The 19,255-nt window shown below is 41.8% G+C and overlaps 1 protein-coding gene across 1 annotated transcript in view; it reads right to left on the bottom strand.

Moving 5' to 3' along the window:
• Positions 1–19,048, bottom strand: part of ZEB1 (zinc finger E-box binding homeobox 1) — a 105,582-nt gene extending 86,534 nt beyond the window's left edge. The window contains exon 1 of the mRNA XM_042817181.1: positions 18,972–19,048. Within this exon, the coding sequence (XP_042673115.1) occupies positions 18,972–19,029 (58 nt within the window). The 5' untranslated portion in view covers positions 19,030–19,048. The remainder of the gene's footprint in view (positions 1–18,971) is intronic.
• Positions 19,049–19,255: the final 207 nt, after the last annotated feature.

Here is a 19,255-nt window from a genome sequence, read left to right as displayed (position 1 = left end):
TGCAAGGTAAATCTAGACAAGCTGAAAACCCACAAGTTGGAGAGAAATTTCCCACAAGCCCTGTGTGAAAGACTGCCTTCTTATATGAGTCTTTCAATAGTGCTTTTCTTCTGAAACAAAGTGCTTGAGGTACAGCGGACAAACTGTAAAGGTAACTGCGCCTTTTGTCATCTGGCTCCTCCACCCACTCAGGGCACAATAGCTCGTTTACCAATTCGGATTTCACTAGCTCCATGCAGAAACAATCCTTTTTTGTGAAGACAATTTACCACAGGAGTAAAATCTACAAATACTGTGGAAAAAGGTCCGTAACAATAGTTTGGTAGAACTTCACAATTCCTCCCTTTGAGACAAAGGCTTCCCCCACTCTGAATGTGTGATAAAAGACTCAGTTACTCCCTTCTTGAGTATGACTAACAACTTGCAAGAAGCAAAAATACGTACATACAGTAAACTACATTAAGCTATTCATCTCTTAAAATACAAAGATCATTTACATTGAAGCAGAAGTGGTTGCAGTATAAAAATCCATGTTATCTCCCCTCCCCATCTCCACTGAGGAGAACAAAGCGCTGTGCGATGCAGATCTGTGTCTGCACGTGTTATCCAAGAGGAGCTGTACATGTTTGTTTACATCAGCCAATAGGTGCAGCAGCCACAGAATAGCAGTGCTCAGAACAAATAGTGGATCACACGGATCAACCAGCAGCCTGCCCAGTCAGCCGTACATTAATGCAAGTAAATCATAGGAGACCAGCCGGGCTGTTGGGAAAGTCTGGAAGAAAAGATGGATAGCCTACCTACACTCTACTTGCACTTTCACCTCAGAGAAAATAGTTACTCCATCCCCCACAAGCCACTATAATAGAATAAAGATAAACGCAGGGATTACGCCAAGTTGACCCCAGGCTTTGTTCTTCCCCTCCAAGCACATTCAGTGAAAAGGTCTAAACACACATCTGATTTGACAAGCATTCAGATTCACAAAGAACGTGGGGAAAGTGAAATCATACTTGGGGCCTTCACGGGTCCCTATGTCAAAGGTCATTTAGCAGTATTTCAGCTGCTGCTTGCTAAGGTTTAAAATGAACTAGTTTAAACCCCCACTGCAACAGACGCTGACATACAGCTTGTGCCAGCCACGAATATTCCACAGCATGTTTAGCAAAGCTTAGTTTACAGACAATATGGTTTCTTATCAAAGATTTAAACATCACAACAGGCACCACCTCATCTCCACAATATTCTCCAGAAGAGACGAGTGGTTTTCATTTTTAGCCAGATTTCTGTTGTCAGATCATGTAATTAATCTGCAGAATATTGAATTATCATTATTATTAGAAAGAAGGTCTGAACAAAGCACTTACAAGGTTTCCCCTTTCAAAAAGCTCTGGCTTTCTATCATTGTGCTGTTGTTTTTTCAACCTAATTAGAAATTGATCAGCTGATTCAAATATTTTAAAAAAGTCACATTTACATTACTTAACCAGAGAGCACAAGAAGTTCTAATTTATAACTTCTCATTGATTTTCTCAGTTTAATCAAGTATCAGAGTCTTTGAGCATTCATTATGGATATTTAAAGATATAAGTTAGAAAGTAAGCTTCAACAGTAGCAAGCTGGACAGCTTCAGGGCTAGCAGGAATGGGGCAGTGGCAACTGAAAACCTGCTGAGAAACAACAGTGCAGGAAAACAAATGTATTCTTTCAAAGCTTTTGTGAAGCATGCTCTAGGCTCTGAGCTGTTGATTGAGAAAGCTGCAAGACTCACTCCAAAACACGTCACAGCAGAGCAAACAGATTATTTGTACTACACATGAAGAGTTCTGCTACCTAAGAAACAGTTTCTGAGGCAGTGCTTTCTTTAAAAAAAATAAATGCCTTTTTGCATTACATATAACAGTCTGCCCATGGCAACGCACAGCATCATGAGATTTCTTTACATGAGATAATGTCAAACCTCTCTAACACAGAAGGTGTTTCACATAAGGAAGCTGGTTTGCCATAGTTGGCAAACAGACGGTTTCTGACTTTGTTAGCAACCCAAAATTCCCTAGATTTGAATGATGCCAGATGTTGAAGGGCTATGTCCCCTACTACTACCCTTAGCCCCATGCTGAGGCATGAAGTGCATCTGCCAAAAGAAAGGCTCTGAATCTTGAGGTTTCCAAAGGCACAGGATTTGGTAGCACCTCACACAAAACCCACAGCCAGCTGCCCCTCAAGGAAACGGCAGGACAGCAAGTGTTTAGCAGGATGTGCTCCATTAGCTGAGATGAACGTTGCATTACAATCCTTTAGCTCATACACTCAAGCATCAATTTCAATAATCTTTGGGCAGAAGACATAACCTTCCTCTTTTTGCCAAATGAGGAAAAGCAAACTCAAGGAAGCACAAAGCTTGCATTCTCTTTTTACTAAGGAAATAGATCCTCACGAACATCTAGACATCCAATAAGACTTCATCTACACCCTTTTCCATGAACAGGAAGCCGATTTAAATAGAAATTTATGAAATCTTAAAATGGATTATTTTGTTCCAGGGCTCTCACACCTAAACGGAAACCTGTATGTAACAGGCTTTCCACCAGCATCACACTTGCTGAAAAAACAGAGAAAGACAATAAAAATAGAAGGACACACTTCTAAAAAGCCTGAAACAGGAGACTAATAAAGCCTGGACCTTACTTACGTGATGCTACTGGGATGACAACACAGACATCATAAGGCAAGACAGGCTTCATATCTCCCCAAATCCCTTCCGTCCCCCCGGTGAGAACAAAGCACGTGGCTTTTCTAATGACTGCCAGATCAAGTTCAGGACATTATGAAAACCCCTCCTATTCTATCATGCTGTGCAAGTGAACAGATTCATCTTGTTGACGTAGTGGCTGACTAGTATTAAATATTCTGAGTTCTGCAGGAGAGTATGAAGGCTGTGAGATGGTTTAAGAATCAGGGAGGTACAGAGAAGTAAGATTTAACGCAAAATAGCATCACAAATATTGATTAGACATCACAAATAGCATCTGAGGTAGGAATATCAAGATGGTTTGTCTGTGTGGTTTTCCAGACTAACCTTATGAGTAGAAAGAAATCTAAGGGTAAGCAATGAATGAATCTAAAAAATTCTGGAGGTGACAAGTGTCTTCTGAAACAGTCTGACACTCCTTGTTTTGATGCAGTACAAACTGGTCTGCTGTGGATTACATTTCAGTCTTTGCAAGTTAAATAAAGGGTTCCTGGCTACAATGTACCAAGTATTGAAGCATGCTGCAGAATTCACATAAGTCTTGCAGACTACATGAATTGTTTCAAGAAATCTAAACCACCTATTACTACAGCAGATAGATCATAAGCTTTATTTAAGCTCAAAAGCTTCGTTCCCTTGTTTTCTGTTGTGTTCCCCCCCCCCCCCCCCCCTTTTTTTCTGAAATAGCCTTGAGAGAGAAGCAGAGAAAAAAAAAAAAAAAGGGATCAAAATGTACTGCAGCTCTGTGTATCTTAAAGCTCTCTTCCAGTCCAGCATGAAAAAAGATTTTAAGGATAAGTTAGTTTGTATACAGAAAAGTTCCCTTCACAGCATTTCCATAATTCATGGACTTTTTGCATAGCTGCAACTGATAAGTATTTTGCTCCCACAGACATTAAGGAGACCCATAACAAGCTGCTAGAACAACCATTTGTGATACCTTTAGATCTCAGACAGACTTCCACAACACACGTGCAAGAACACAAACTACATGTTTTTAGGGCAACAATTGTAGGTGATGTGGATTTGGATTTCCTCTACTGCCTAAAATGACGCAAACAAATGCTCAGAAAGGGAACCAAGCCTGGAGGCTCACATTTCTGACTGCGTCTGGCAGCAGCCACCTCAGCTTCAGAGCAGACTGTCTCCTGGCAAACCCCAGGATGGCCTCATTAACAGGAAGCATCTTCCTGGCAAAACAGCACACTATGACTTAAGTTACCAGAACTCGTGGCTGATGGATAGAGAGCACTAGATAATTAATTTATTCGAGTTCTTGGTCACCTGGATAAAACAGCATGAGACTTCAAAACCACACCTAGGAGTCTTTAGCTTCTCATAAGAACCATTGCTATAGGATAAAAATGTGAAAGCTTCATGTTTATCTGGATCGCATTCAAGAAAATCGTCTTTCTACACACAGAACAGAAATCCCACCAAATTGGAGCTACTGAGACTCACACAGGCCCTAAGACAAACAGGAGAAGCAGAAACAAAGAATATCAGTTAGATGATAAAAACAACCACCAACAAATCAGTATCTCAACCAAAGCAGAAGACCTTTCAGGAATAAAAGAGATACAGATTCTCAATCTATGAGTCCGAAAAGAAGTGGGCACTTCAGTTTAAATAAGCTAGATGCAAGATACATCCAGGGGTGTTGCACGAGCCTCACAGTGTTGAAATAGGTTGTATGCTTACATTCAAACCTCTAGCTTCACTGAAGACAAAAGGGATCTGATTTCCCAAAAATGCAATTTTGAATAGAAGTTTTAGAGCCAAAAAAAAAATGCCTGGAATGAACATTTAATGAAAAGGTAGAAGAGTAACTCGTATCTTCATCAGATCTGGGACCTGTGGACTAGTGTTCAGAAGCAGATGACCCATCCAAGAAGTGCTATTGCACTCCACCCAGTGTTAGTGACAGCTTTACCTCTGTATTTACTACATGTCTGTTCTAAACCTACAAACACAGACACCAGTGATGTTCCTCACTCTTTTGTAGAGGTACCAAAGACAAAACATTAACGCATCTATTTCACAGCATAAAGACTTGAGTAATAGGATCACAAGGAAATTTTAAGTAGTGCATCTGAATACTGGCTTTGGAAGTAACAATAAGCAGGCTGGAATTTCAGTCATTCCCAGCCCGGTGGAGCTCAACAAAGAACAAGCCCACTAGGAAATAAGCGTTTTCCTTCTGTGTAAGAACTAGCTCCCAAGATCTCATTACTATATAGCAAAAAAGATTTTAAAAAAATCACTATTTTACAAGGGTTGCTCCAAAAGTAATGTCCCCAATTTTATTATGTTGGCCCACAACATCAGAGTCAGGTGTTGGTGGTATGGTAGTAGAGGTTGGACCTTCCCGCCAATATTCTGTTCCATGTTGTTATTGTGCGACAGATGCCAGCAGAGGGATAGTCTGACAAAGTGACATCAGACCTGGAAGTGCATATGAAGCAGAAGTGCGAAACTGAATTCCTCTATGAGGAGAAAATAACACACCTTGGCATTAATCAAAGCTCAGTGAACACAGGCTGAAAATCTGCTCTAACAACGTTAATTTGCTCTTTGTGTCTGTTGTCATTCCCATAGAAACAAATAAGAGGCATTATTTTTGGAGCAACCTAAACAGCTTTTATCAGAGGAGTACAGAACACCTAAAACCTAGGAAAAAATGATCTACATCAGTCATAGTCCACGTTCAACTCCAAATGACACCTGCCAGTACAGCTACCATAAAACCTGAGTTTCCATGTGTTAACAGCAGTACTTTTGTCAGTAGGAAGGGCAAGGGTTGGCCACTGGGATTTCACATACAGAAGTGGAATGCAAAATAGCAAGGTATGAAAGTCTGTAACAGTAAGAATGCTTTTAATGGGGGAAAAAAAAAAAAAGAAAAAGAAAAACACTCAGAACAAAACTGACATGAAGAAATATGTGGTGTGTGCTAGGACTTTATTCTAGCACTGCTTTTTGAAAAACTTGATTAGTGCAGGTGAGGTTGTACAAGTGCTTATTGCCAACTAGCGGGTACAGACCCAGCTAAGTCTCTCAAACACTCCTTGCTGCAGTGAACGTCTGAAAGGGACATTTGGCAGTGATCCACAGCTTGGCCAGACAGCCTGACACACCGTATCACTTACTGCACATTAAGGGCACAACACTAAGGAACAAGATGACAAGTGTTCCCCCCACCCTATGTAAAGCCCATCACAAAACTTTTGAAATGCCTTGAATAATTTAGCATGAAGAGGTTTATTAAACCTTCCATACACATCAGTTTTCATAGACAGTACTTTAACTAATTATTCTACTGTTGCAGCCTAAATACTAGGGAAGTGGGGTTAAACTATCTACCGAAGGAGTAACTTCTTTTTCTATAACCTAAATACCTTTTGGACAACAAGAACCATATTTCCTACTTCTCCTTGTGACTAAGTTGAGCTTTCAACTGCTTTACTGTTGTCTCCAGTATTCTGTAACTTTCCCAAATCTGTCCTGAAAAGCTGGCACAGCTCAGTGTCACAGCTGTGTCAGGCCAGGTCAGCCCAAGGCAGCAATACCTTTCCCAGTTGGACATACAATTTTGAAAGACAAAAACAGTTCTAGAGTTTCCATTCATATTCATTAATGCATGTGGGAAGTTGCATTTATGCACAGTACTGCTTTCAGTGATGCCAACTAAAATCACAGATGCCGGAGGATTTACAAGATACATAGTTATCTCAGTCCCCTGTAACAGAGACCACTCCTGTATTGTAACTGAAAAGCCAGTATCACCACCAGCAACCACTTCTCTGTGCACAGGGGACAAGAACTTCACAGCCCCCCCGCCCGCCACAGCAGCCACAGGGACACGCAGAGGAGAAACCCTGCAGATCTCCTCTGAATAAACTGGCCTGGAATTTATTGTAGCTGTCTCCATCTACAGACTGTCCAATGTTAGAGATAGATAACTAAGCTTTTGTTTCAACACCAGCTTCCTTCATAAGCAGCTAGAGCACACAGTGCTACAAAAAGCACACATGATCATATAAATGATTTTGAATTGTGAAATAAATAAGTATTTTATGCAAACTAATGCTGCTGTGGAATAATCACTTTTAAATTTACCCTAAGTTTGTGAAGTTTTTCCAAAGGACACAGTCTGCCGAATATACATCCAGAACAGTTGCAGGGAGATTGGGCAGAAGCTGGCAGAACACAGAAAGTAACACAAAGTAACTAGTATTAGATGGGAACACAAATTATAACTTGCTCATTTGTTGCTAGAAGTATGTATTTCCAGGTTGCATGCACAGTGACATGCTGAAGAGGCCAACAAGCAAGACAGACTGAAAAAAAAAAAAAAAAAGTCAGAGAGAGGTCTTAAAAACTTCAGAATTTAAGGACAAGTTTTTCCTGTTTTAACAGTTGTTCTATGTTCCACATGCTGAATTATTTTTGTTAGTTTGCCAGTTAGTTTGGCAGTTCACATTCCCATGAATTTGTCCTTTTATTCAAGGCAGAGAATCTTCTTCAATTGCTCAGAAGGGGGGGGGAAAAAAAAAAAAAAAAAAAAAATAGAAGTAAAATTTTTTTTTTTTTTTTTTTTAAAACGTAGAGCACCTTTTAGAGCTTGCACATCATAGCATCCAGAAAGTCTTCTAGAAAATTGTATTTGGAAGTTAGGAGGCCAACAGCAGCCACTACAGCTTACGCATACAGTAAACTGTAGAAAAGACATCATTTACTTCAACAGCAGATTCTCAGAGCAGGTAAGTGTAGCTGTCAAAACCCTGACAGGATTCCTACCTATTTTTCATGCTACTGTGCTCCTGCACACAGACTTGTGCCTCTGCTCTTTCCAACTCTCTACAGTTTTATTGCTTACATCCTCCTCCAACATCTGGATTCCCTCTGTCTCAGCCAGCCCAGTTTCCTTCAAATCTGTATTAGCACATCTTCCAGAAGACTTAAACTTAACACACTTCTGCAGGGCAGATTAGATAATCTGTAACTAATCAAAACACTAAAAGCAAAGATTAACAAGAAAGGAGAAGGAAGACACCTGCACAGTGAAAATGAAACTGAACTGTCACGCTGCTACAGCCAGCCTTCCCCCACGTGTACGCACCACGCAGTACATCGTCTACTTGCTCATCAGTATTTTCCTGCTGGAAGGATCTTCAGCACCAGTCTGTAAAACACCTAGGAATACTTTTGACAGCTGGAAAAAATTAAGTTTATTTTACACCCGTTAACATGATCATAAACCAAAGGCTATTCTCTCTCCATCTCCCCAGTACAGATATCCTCCATGGCAGCCTTGTCATTTTTTGCTTTCTAATGGACTCATTTTATTGTACGCAAGCAGCCCCAGGCATTCTGTGCAGCCTATTACTCTTTGCTGCCCGCATTCAGATGGCTAATCTGCTATCAGCCAGGAGCTTGACAGACAAAAGGAAGGGCAGGAAAACAGCACACACGGCTGCGCACGCGCACTTCAGCTGCAAAATACTTGGACGGCAGACTCCAGGACCAACAGAACAGACATTGGACTGCTGCTGTGGTTGGATGAAGATGCACGAGTTCCTTAAAGACCGATGGGCTGGGGAAACAGCAAAAACAGTTGAAGAAGTCTCTTAAGAGGCCTCAAGGCCCAAACATGGAAGTGTATCTTAACTTGAAAAGTCACAAATATCTTTATTCCAAGGATTTGCTTTACAGCAACTTCAGCATGCTTACAAATACCGGTTATAATTAGGAAGATTAAAGAAGTGCTATATATAAGCAATAGTGAACAACTAGAACAAGAAATTTGACAAGTCTCCGATTTTCTTACCTTACCACTTCTGTTTTCTTACCTGCTTGAAAAATAACGGTAAATCTCCCTGCATCCAAACTTTTACATGCACAAGCACATAATTTCACTACCTTTGTTTTTGCATACCAAGCAGCTGTTTGGCTTTTTTTTTTTTCCCCTTTTACAGTAAAGGAGAAGACTTGCCATTTCATACCAAGATGAGGCAAACACTCATATCTGATAGCGTTCTTAAGAGCCCCGCCCTCTTCTCCTTTTTGAAGGGATGCATCCCAGCAGAATCAAAGATAGCATTCATTGGTAAAAGGAATACTGGAATATTTCTGGAGCATCAGCTCTACAGATGACAGTTTGTATCAAACCTTGTAAGAATTGTCAGGATCATAAAGATCTCAACATGCAACAGAGGTTTGCTCAACTAGCTTTACTCATATGCTTTATGATTTGAAAGCTAAAGTTCTCATGCTAATGTGAACTAGCTTAGCTCACAGAGTCTGCTGCTAGCCTTAGTTGGTTACAAACGCAGGTATCAATGTGGTTCATTCTTCCCAGCTATGCAGACTGATGTCTGAACGTATGCTTTATCACATGTGGTGAAACGTGGAGAACTATGGCACGTTACACTGCATTTTGTCAGGGAACAATCCTTCTTTCCCATGCTACAACTACCAATTCATGTTGCTTCTTGTTTCTATTTAATTTCTTCCACCTTGGGCTCCCAGAATGTTGATTACAATATATTAACTGATTCCAGCTTAACTCTAGTATTAGTTAGAAACATACTGGAAGTTTTAGTAATACAGTATGTCAGTGAACTTTAAAATCTGCAAGAAGCACAAGATAAGACTTATCACAAAAAAGCATAAGTTGTCAGAAGAGTCTTTTCCACTGATTAGTCTCCGTGCTTTATAGTATCATTGCTGAATTTACCTTGTGCTACTCCAGGGAGCATTCAAGCCAGACTAATAGATTAAGGTATTGGATGTAATGTACAATTGAATGTAAAAAGCAATTCCTATTGCAAACAAATTCACTCTCAGCACTCAGAACAGCTAGAATGTATCAAAACGTTGATAATACAAGTGACCCAAAGTGCTCCTATCTAAAGGATAGGTCTGTCAGAATGGAGTTTCCTTGTTGCTTTTGAGTCAAAGAAGCTCTGAACCCCTGTACTGGGCAAGCCCCAGGGAATGGAACTTCCTTACTTCTGCAGCACCTTCATCCCTGGTGGTATGCTGCAATCTTATCTTTCTCTCCCACATGTACAAGGTAAGAATAATAAAAAAATATATTGTATTTGCATATGTAATTATGGTCTAGTTCCACAGTGAGCTAAAAATTACTGGAAGTTGAGAACAGATATGCCTGATGACCACACCTTAGCTTTCAAATGAAAATGCCTTGCAAGGAAGGGGAAGGGACAGCAGCAGGGAAGGAAGCCAGTCATTACAACGCTAAATCTGCTTCAAAGTCCTTGCTCACCACCTCATGCCCCTTGAGGAGCTAACAGTACCTAGGTCCATCCTGAAAACAATACTCTAAGAACAAACCCACTAGTACACAACTTGCATTCCCAACAGTTACTTGATAAATACTAGAAACAAAGCAAAGACATGGAAAATAGGAGAGTAGACATTGTACAGATTCTGAATCCTATCTCCTTTTCCAGTCTAGAACTTGACTGGACTGACACTATATGTCATTCTGGATCTTAAGCAAAATAAGATGGAACAGGATGTTGGAAGAAGGAAAATTCAATGTATGCCTGAAAGGACAATGCAAAAATCTTCAAAACGCTGAGAAAAAAAAAAAAAAAAAAAACCTTTTAAAAAACACGTGCATTTATTTAAAAAAAAAAAAAAAAAAAAAAAAGACACCTCATCTCCCTCATGTTTTCAGACATTTTTCCTCTTAACGTTACATGCTGGCAGTGAGGGGAGTTGTTAGAAACAAACAAGAAAACTCATTTTTTAGGTTAAAGACATCAGTTTAGGAAATAGCAGCGTAAGCCCCGTAATTAAGGTATTATTTGCTGTTCTTCAGCTCACACTTTTTCAGACAGAATAGATTTCCCCAGGCCTTTTCCAATCATGCCACATTTGTGATGTTTTGTAATTTCATTTTGCTTTCTCCCATAGATGCTCTGCAGACAGATGTCTCTACAAAACAGAAAATTGCCTTCAGTATCTGTCAGTTGTCTGTCAGAATATGAACGTTGGCTGAAATAATGAAAATGTTTCATATCACAGTAACTGAAGGTACTATCTAGCATCACTGACCCAAGTAGTATTTGATCCTAATAAGGCCAGGCAGACTGGTTTGTAAGTAAAAATCCCCAACCATATCAGATTCTTAACCCCTTTATTTCAAGTTTTGCCCATGGATGTCTCTCAGGAGCATGACGCAGAGCCAGCATTAGAATGCATTTGCCTCTGGCACTCTTGATGGCTCCTCCAGTGTAGCTCCTATACTGGACTCAAGAAAAGAGAAAGAAGCCACAAAGGCCCACGGGAAGAGAGGATATCTGCATCAAATCCAGAACACATTTAAAATATGTACTTAAGAGGCAGTTAGAGTTGTTTCTTTTTCTCCTGATACACTTCACACCATTCTCTCATGACAAAATCATGAGCTCCTTAGAGCTTAACATAGTTTCATGAGTATTTCTACTCAAGGACTGATATTCGCATCTGGACACCCTAACTGGATAGGATGGAACGTAATCTCAGCACAGAACAGAATTTTTTGGTTTTTATTTTTTTTCATTCTTTCATGACTGAGACTCTGAACAGATCTAGAAGAATCATTCATTACAGGTGCTCATCTGCTCTACATAATTCTCTAAAAATAGGATAAATGGTGACAATAAGCCCAAGGAACAAGGGAGATACTACCAAACAGCAAGCATTTGTAATGAAAATAAGGGATGCCAGTTTTCAGGTTTTTCACCTTCGGGTGACAGCAGTTGTTAACCAGACTGCTTTGCAACAACAGGAGTAAAGTCCTCACATTAAGAAATTGTGGCAGCTGGGAATGACAGCTGAAAAAGAGCAAGCTGAAGCAGGCTGCTTTCAAATAGCATCGACATCCCAAAGACAAGAAAGCACATTTTTAGTTAATTTCTGTTGCTCTTTAAAAAAAACAAAGTAAAAAGATAATGTTACATTTTGGTAATGGTATCATAAACTAGCTCAACAAGAGATAAAGTCTTTCTAAAAAAAAAAACAAAAAAAAAACCAAAAAACCAAAAAAACAAAAAAAAACAAACAAAAAAACCCAACTCTGTTACGGTTTCCTCAGGGGACAAACTTGCAAGCGTAAAGGACCCTGGTTAACATGTTTAGCACTAACCAACTGAAACATTTGAATCACTGCCCAGCTGCTCCATATGTAAAGATCCAACCTTAACAGGTTTCTTCTTTCTGCTCTACCACCTACCCTCCCAGGATGTGAAAGGAAGCTGTCATGCAAGACATTTGCACAAGAAATCGGATGTACAGGCACAGTTACTGAGAAGACCTTGTACATTTATTTTTACTACCTGAAAGGCATTTACACGGTGGTGACGAAGACACCATCATTTCTCAATAATACTGGAACAGATTTGTAAAGCCATGCTGTGTTTCACTGTGGTCAGTATTTTACAAGCCTCACTCTTGAGTGTGCTTGTATTCTCCTGAACTGTCAACACAGGACTTTTTCTGATCTACACAAAAAAAAAAAAAGAGCCAAATAAATTATTAAGTAATAATTTGTTACTCCTCAGAAGAGAAGAGCTTAAAATAAGCCCACTCTGTCTTCACAAGAGGAAGGCAAGCAAAGATTAAAAGCTATAGCTGAATAGTTCAAATATCAACTTGTGACTCTTTACAATAACTTAAAAATAAGGCACCAGACAGACAGAAAAGCAAACCAAGATCCATAAGAAATATTTGTGCCTTTGATAGTTAGCACAAGAAATTGACTATATCACAGGCAACAGCTTAGAGAGATTTAAAAAAAAAAAAAAAAAAAAAACAAAAAACCACACTTGTTAATCTAACACTGGAGCAGAAAGCATGAAAAACAAACATGTAAGTACCCCAACATGAACCTTCCAATAACTCCAGTGTTTCAGTGCATAGTCTGGTCGGTTGATGTCAAAGCTGTTTTGCACTGTGATTCCCTGCTTCAGCCAGCCAGTACCCAGAGCCACATTCATGTCTCCCTGAAAGGCCACCATGGTGTCAGACACGAGGCACCAGACCTTAAAGTACAAATTAGACTACACCCCTCCCTGCTCCACCACCCCTCCTTACCACACAGCACGTTCTGGTAAGACTGCAGCCCACCCAATTGCTTCCCTCACAAGCTCCTTGGGCAGCAAGCAAGCCCTACACAAGCCTCTCTCAATTCTCCTCTGCTTGGTGGCAGCAATCCCTGCAACCACCTGCTGCAGTGGGAAACTCAGACTTGGCATGGGTTTGGTCTAGCAAATAGGCTTCTAAAGTCTGACATTTAGGTGCCTTGGCGGGAAACTTACTTTAAGGAGAAATTATGCTTATTTAAAAAAAAAAAAAAATTTAAAAAGTGTTAGAAATAACAGTCATATGCTGAGACTCTGTTAGTCATCTCTGTTTTGCCCCAACAAAACCAGAATCTGGACAAGTTGTCAGCCCAGATGTTAACCTTCCAGAAAGCACCCTTCTGAACACCCCACACATCAGAGTAGGGATTCTGATTTTAACAGCATAGGTCTTAAGTTAATTTCCCCTGTTTAGTTCTACGTTTGTCCACTTGCACATCCTTGAACTCAAATTAAGAATACAAAAAAAAAAAAAAAAAAAAAAGCATCCAAAATATTCAAAATACGAATTCTAATTCTCCGGCACATCATTAGTGATGTTTTGTAATCTATGTTGATATCTCATAATATCGCTTTACAATAACTATAGAGAGTATTGTTGCACATTGTCTCTTGTTCATATGAAGTACAAGCATTTCAGCAGAATAAATATAAAAAAAAGTTTAAGTATTTAAACTGAAAGTAATAACTGCTAAATGGTGAGATCAAGCCACAAGCAAGTGTAGCCCCAAGGATTAAAAATGGACGAGATGCAGTCTTGCCATAGACTTCCTGTGTGACCTTGGGTAAGTCACTTGAGACTTTCGTTCTTAAAAAGAACAGCCCTCTTGTAGCTGCCAAAATGAAGCACCAATGTTTTTGAGACCATAGCTGCAAGCCAGATCCTGCTGCTCTGCCATAACTGGGAAGATCCTTTTCAAAAACATAAGTAGGAACATAGCTTCAGGAATTTGGCTGTCCTCTTTGATATCAAGCACTTAATGTTCATCCAGAACTGATGTGGCAAATTGGTACAAAAGTCTACATAAAGCAAGAATTTGGTTTAGATTACACACAAGTACAAAACAGGAGGTTAAAAACCATCACAGGTATCTCAGACACCCACAGATGCAGCATGCAGTGCTAAGTATTGGCTTCACAGTCAAAGCATACCACACACTCATCCACTTGCAACATCAATTTGCTAGATTTTTAGAAGTGACTATAAACAGCTGAGTTAAAGACAGCAAATTCACATTTTTGGTAAATAACAGCTTAGTTTAGAAGCACATCTCCTTCAGAGCCATTTAGCTACAAAGCATAGATCTAGCAGGTTTCCCTGTCCTAGAGAGCAATTGCTGAAAAAAAAAAAAAAAAAAAAAAAAAAAAAAAAAAAAAAAAAAAAAAAAGTTATAAAAGCACAATCCAAGCTTCACAGAACAACGCTTTACTTCTTAAACACAGTAATACAGTTCCATGCACATCAGAAATCCTTGCCATTCCTCACTAGCATTTTAAACCCTACAAAAACCATGTTTCCACATAAGGAAAGGCATCACACAGGTATTCTCACTTTAGGTTACTCCTGCCTCTCTCTTCCTCTACCCTACACTGTAAAACTTCAGTAATAAGCTACAGGACTCAAACAGCCCCTTGCTTGCAGTTGGATAGGAGGCAGAGCCTACAGAACTCATCTCTGTCTGCACTGTCAGGATAAGAGCTCGGTGACACAGCCAAGGCCCAACGGCAGAGCAGCACTGTTGACAGCAACAGCCCCGTTACAGGCCCAGGGCTGAGGCCCAACCCCAGTGCAGCGCTGCTGACAGCAATGGACCCAGGACAGGCCCGGGGCTGAGGCCTAAACCCCGCACAGGGCTGCTGACAGCAATGGCTGGTCACAGGCCCAGGGCAGGCAGCAGCAAGACTCAGCAGGAGGAGTGTCTGCTACAGGACGAGGCTTTCCAAGCACACGTTAGCTGAATTCATGAGCCAAATCCTCAGACTTAACTGAAAAACTTATCTGGATGATCTATGATTTGTAAGGCCATGCCCCAGCTGAAAATTTCATCCACTTACTACTTTTCATCTGCTGCTTCAGCAAGATATTCACCACAGTCCCGTAAGCAAGGAAAAGTGTTTCAGACAGCTAATCACCTTAGAAAACAAACCTGTTTCAGGTAGCTGATCTTAAAACACTGCTTCACAACCATTGGAATAACAAGCACTGAGAGAAAAATGAAAAGATTACAACACTTTTAAATGCATTCCCTTATATTTCAGTAGCTAAAATTAAAACAGAACTATTATTGGTTCATATGAAAGAAGACTTCCTTTGTTTCAAAGTTAATTCAGTTGTCCATATAGATCTGTTCACTGTGCTTGGAATTTTAACTTGGGCTGCATTCCTCAACTCTCCAAACGCTAATTTAAATTAATGCTGGAGTGAGGGGGCAAGAGAAGCAAGGCACGGCAAGGAGCGCTGCATCCCCAGTGTCACGGAGACCTGACATCCAGCCAGCAGCTGTCACCTTGCAGTGAGCAGAAACACACCATGCTTCTAGCTTATCCAAAGGCACTGAAGGGCTTCTTGCACACAGCAGCTTCATAAAGAGAAAAAAAAATTATGATGTGATTATATAATAGAAAGTAAGAGAAAAAAAAAATTGAACTCTAAAGCAACCAAAAACAGCACTCTAACAAATCAGCCTACACAACATTTTATTAACTTACTGTTACCAAGAGGGAGAGAGAAAACAAACAAAAACCCTGCCTCGTGTTCTCCTCACATCCACCCATCAGCATACAGAATTTACTCAGTTCCACTTATCTTTCTTTTTACTGCTGAAAATGCATATGAAGAACTGAAGGTACATTTACAGTGGTTTTAGTACAACACGAAAGGTTGATGACATCTTTTTACAGTGCCTAGTAAGGGATGCTCCAAAGGTTTTACTTTTCTCAGTAATGCTGAAGAACAAGATGTAGTATTTTTAGTTTTGCTTTTTAATAGGAATTAAGACAATCATAACATATAATAGAAATGCTGAGAAAGCAACTAATCTGATCCTGCAAGCCCATTCATAATAGAATAAAAACAAAAAAACTTTTGCTGATGTTGAATTTATGAAGTGCGCACAGTACTAGCCGAGCGTGACAGTGCAGATGACTGGTAAAATCCCATCCCTCTTTTCTCCTCCCACTTTCTCTATCCAAAAGAAGGGGAGAAGGTAGATAGGAAGAGAAACTCCCAACCAGCACTACGTTCCTGCTTTATCAGAACGTTGCTGTTATCTTAACACTTCACTAACTGCTTCAGTGCAGCAGATGTTTCCATGTAGTGCTCAGAAATAAGGACAGTGACGCAGAATAGTTTTCCTCAGGTTTGAGAGCTGCCAGATCTTGTTGCTTTAAGGCTTTAATGGTAGCACCAATCAGACAGCTCTTCTGCTCTGATCTGCTGTAGTGGTCAATAAAGAAGGTAGTACAGGGACCAGCTCTACCATTCAGGTCAGACTGTCTTTCAGTAGCAGTTAATGCATCAGGATGGCAGCCATAAGTTCAGGCTCTCAAACACAGAGACAAAAAGAAACAAAAGTTTACATTTTGAGAATAGCTAGGCTATGTTCATTAACAGATAAGCAGAAGGAAAATTTAAAGTACACTAATGATGCCATAGCCCAGTGTTGTTAATTGGCATACTGGATATAAAGCATGACTTCCCTCTAATAAGCATCCCACTTGGCGCAAAAGGAAGAAAAAAAGGTGACTGGAACAGCACAGCATCGATTTAGTGCACACTATAAACAAGACTGTTTCTGAAGCATCCCCTGTACATCAAGCTTGGATTAATAGGAGATACTAATCCATAAGAGCAAAGTGCATTTAGAGATCTAGAAGAAAAAAAATAAGCCTCACACCTATTTCAAAGGTTAAAGGGTTAACATTTGTCTAGCTGTTTTCTTTAGTAAACATTTGCAAGTCAAACATAAACCCACTGCTGAGAAATCTCTATTATCCAGAATCTATTATCTAACCAATCCTGATGCTTCAGTGCACAATGACTGAAGTTGGTTTTAATTCCTCAAAAAAAAAAAAGAACCAGAAACAGCCTAAAACAAGACATACTCTACACAGCAGAACTACTCGATAAAGATACAAAGGCATTTCATCATAAAAAGGGTGCAATTCTGCGGTCCGAAAGTGATGAAGATGAAAGATACCTGGAACAGCACCACGTCTCCTACACCTTTTGTTTTCTGTGAGCAATACACACTGCAGAGAAAACGTTTTGTGCTTAAACAGCCCCAAATCTGTTTTTCTAATATTAAGCACAAAGGAAAAACACTGACAGCAAGCATGGTAAATAAATCCCTCCCTGGAGAACGAGAGCAGAAGGCAGGAGGGGGCTGACATGCATGCAGGAGAAAACTAAACACCATCTTTTTTTCTACCTGCACAAGTTGCCATTTGCTGCAGCAATCAGGAATCTTTTTTCCCACTGATTTCAAAAGCTACGCTTCCAGAGAATCTCTCGAGTCATCTGTTGATACGCTTTAAGAGCACGCTGTCCGTATCAGTGGATCTCTAAGAGAAAAATCCATTTTCTTTCCTGTTCAGGTAAACATGTTTACAGCTCCTGCACAGACGCTGGGTGGTTCAGGCTCACATGTCACACACATGTCGTCAGCAGCAAGAAAAGCCCCTTTTTCTGATCAGCAACATTTTAAATAAGATAAAGAGAGAAGCACTTTCCAAACTTACCTTTTGCAGAGCCAAATCATGAGGGAAATACAAATATTTAAACCAGTGCAAGAAATTACTAATGCGATCGTGTAAACAAAAATGTTCCTTATAAAATGCACACAGCAAAAATAAGAGCCCCCTCCCCCGAGTTCAAAGAGACCCAAGGAGCCCGGCAGCCCCAGAGACGCCACGGCATATGGGCGCTTCACGCCCAGCGTGGTTGGGATCGCAGAGGAGGCACCAGCAGTGCCTCTGGTGCATTTCAGAGCGCGTCCGCTGCGCACGAAAACATCTCGGATCGCGGGCGAGAGCCTTCCTATCTGTGACCCTGCACAGGAAATGCCACATAAAACCCAAAATTGCCAAGGAAGGTTACAAAACCTCCTGCTGCACACCCCATTACACAGAGCCGCAACGACAACTCGACTACTTCTCTATTTTCCAGATAATAAGTACGGAGTGGGTGTTTGGAGCGTTTATTCCCCCGGCTGTGTACCTTCAACATGCATCTTAAAGTAACACACGTATCCCCAAAAAATAAAAAAGAAAAGCCAAAGCAACACTTAAGTCTGAAATGTAAATGTAATTCCTTATATAGACTGCAGCAGTGGTCACGTAGCAGAGAGTAGCGGGGCCCCCGGCCGGGCCGCTGCCACCCCGCCCGAGCCGGGCAGGTACCGCGCCGGGGGGGTAAAAGAGGCAGCAAACTTCGCCGCCCTCCGTTCCCCCCCCCGACCCGGCCCGGCTGCGGGCAGCGCGGGGCTGCGGCAGGAAGGCGGCCCCCCCGCGGCAGCAACAGGGCCCCCCGGAAAGAGAAATGTAAATAAAGCGAGGGCAGAGGAGAAAAAAAAAATTAAAAAAAAATTAAAAATAAAAAAAAGTGGAATTAAACGAACCAGCGTCGACCGGGGGCGAGGAGCCGCTCCGGGAGGGGGGACCGCGGGGCTCGGGCAGCGCGGAGCGCGGCACAGCGCCGGATCCCGCCCCCGCACCGGGGTCCCGCAGGTACCAAGTTCGGAGTTGGCGCTACCGGGGCCGGGCGCTCCCCCGGCGCTCGGCGCTCCCCGCCCGGCACGGCGCGGCGCTGCCCGGGGCCGCGGTCCCGCTGCGGGCAGGGCAGGCGAGAGGCAGCGCCTAACGGTCCCGGCCGGGCGGCACCGCTAGGCGGAGGAGGGCGCCAGGTAGCGGATATAACGGTGCGGGGCGAGCCCGCTGCCGGCGGGGAGCGGCGGGGAAATTACTTTCTACTTCTCCCCACCTTCCCCCCACCGCGCTCCCGGTGGCCCGACCCGGCCCGCGGCCTCCGGCCCGCCCCGCTGCCCGCCGCCCCGCCGCTCACTGACCGTTGTTGCGCCTCGGGTTCGCCTGCTTCCTGCGCTTACACCTGGGGCCATCCGCCATGATCCTCTCGCTTGTGTCTAAATGCTCCAGTCACCTCCTCCCCCGCCCTCCCCCGCCCGCCCTCCCCTCCCCCCCGGACCTGGTTTACGACACTGGGTGGTTTTACTTTTACATCACCTTCCTACACCTAGTGCTCGGCCGGAACCTTGTTGCCAGGGGAGACCGGCGCTTTACGGCAGCGCGTTTGAACGGCGGCGGGGGAAAAGGCGCTGCCCCAGGTACCGGG

Source organism: Centrocercus urophasianus, unplaced genomic scaffold, assembly GCF_019232065.1.
Source record: "Centrocercus urophasianus isolate 14NV4802_14NV808 unplaced genomic scaffold, USGS_Curo_1.0 seq_16, whole genome shotgun sequence".
Taxonomy (NCBI): Eukaryota; Metazoa; Chordata; class Aves; order Galliformes; family Phasianidae; genus Centrocercus; species Centrocercus urophasianus.
Note: the sequence above shows the minus strand (reverse complement) of the source record. Positions and strands in the feature narration are given on the sequence as shown.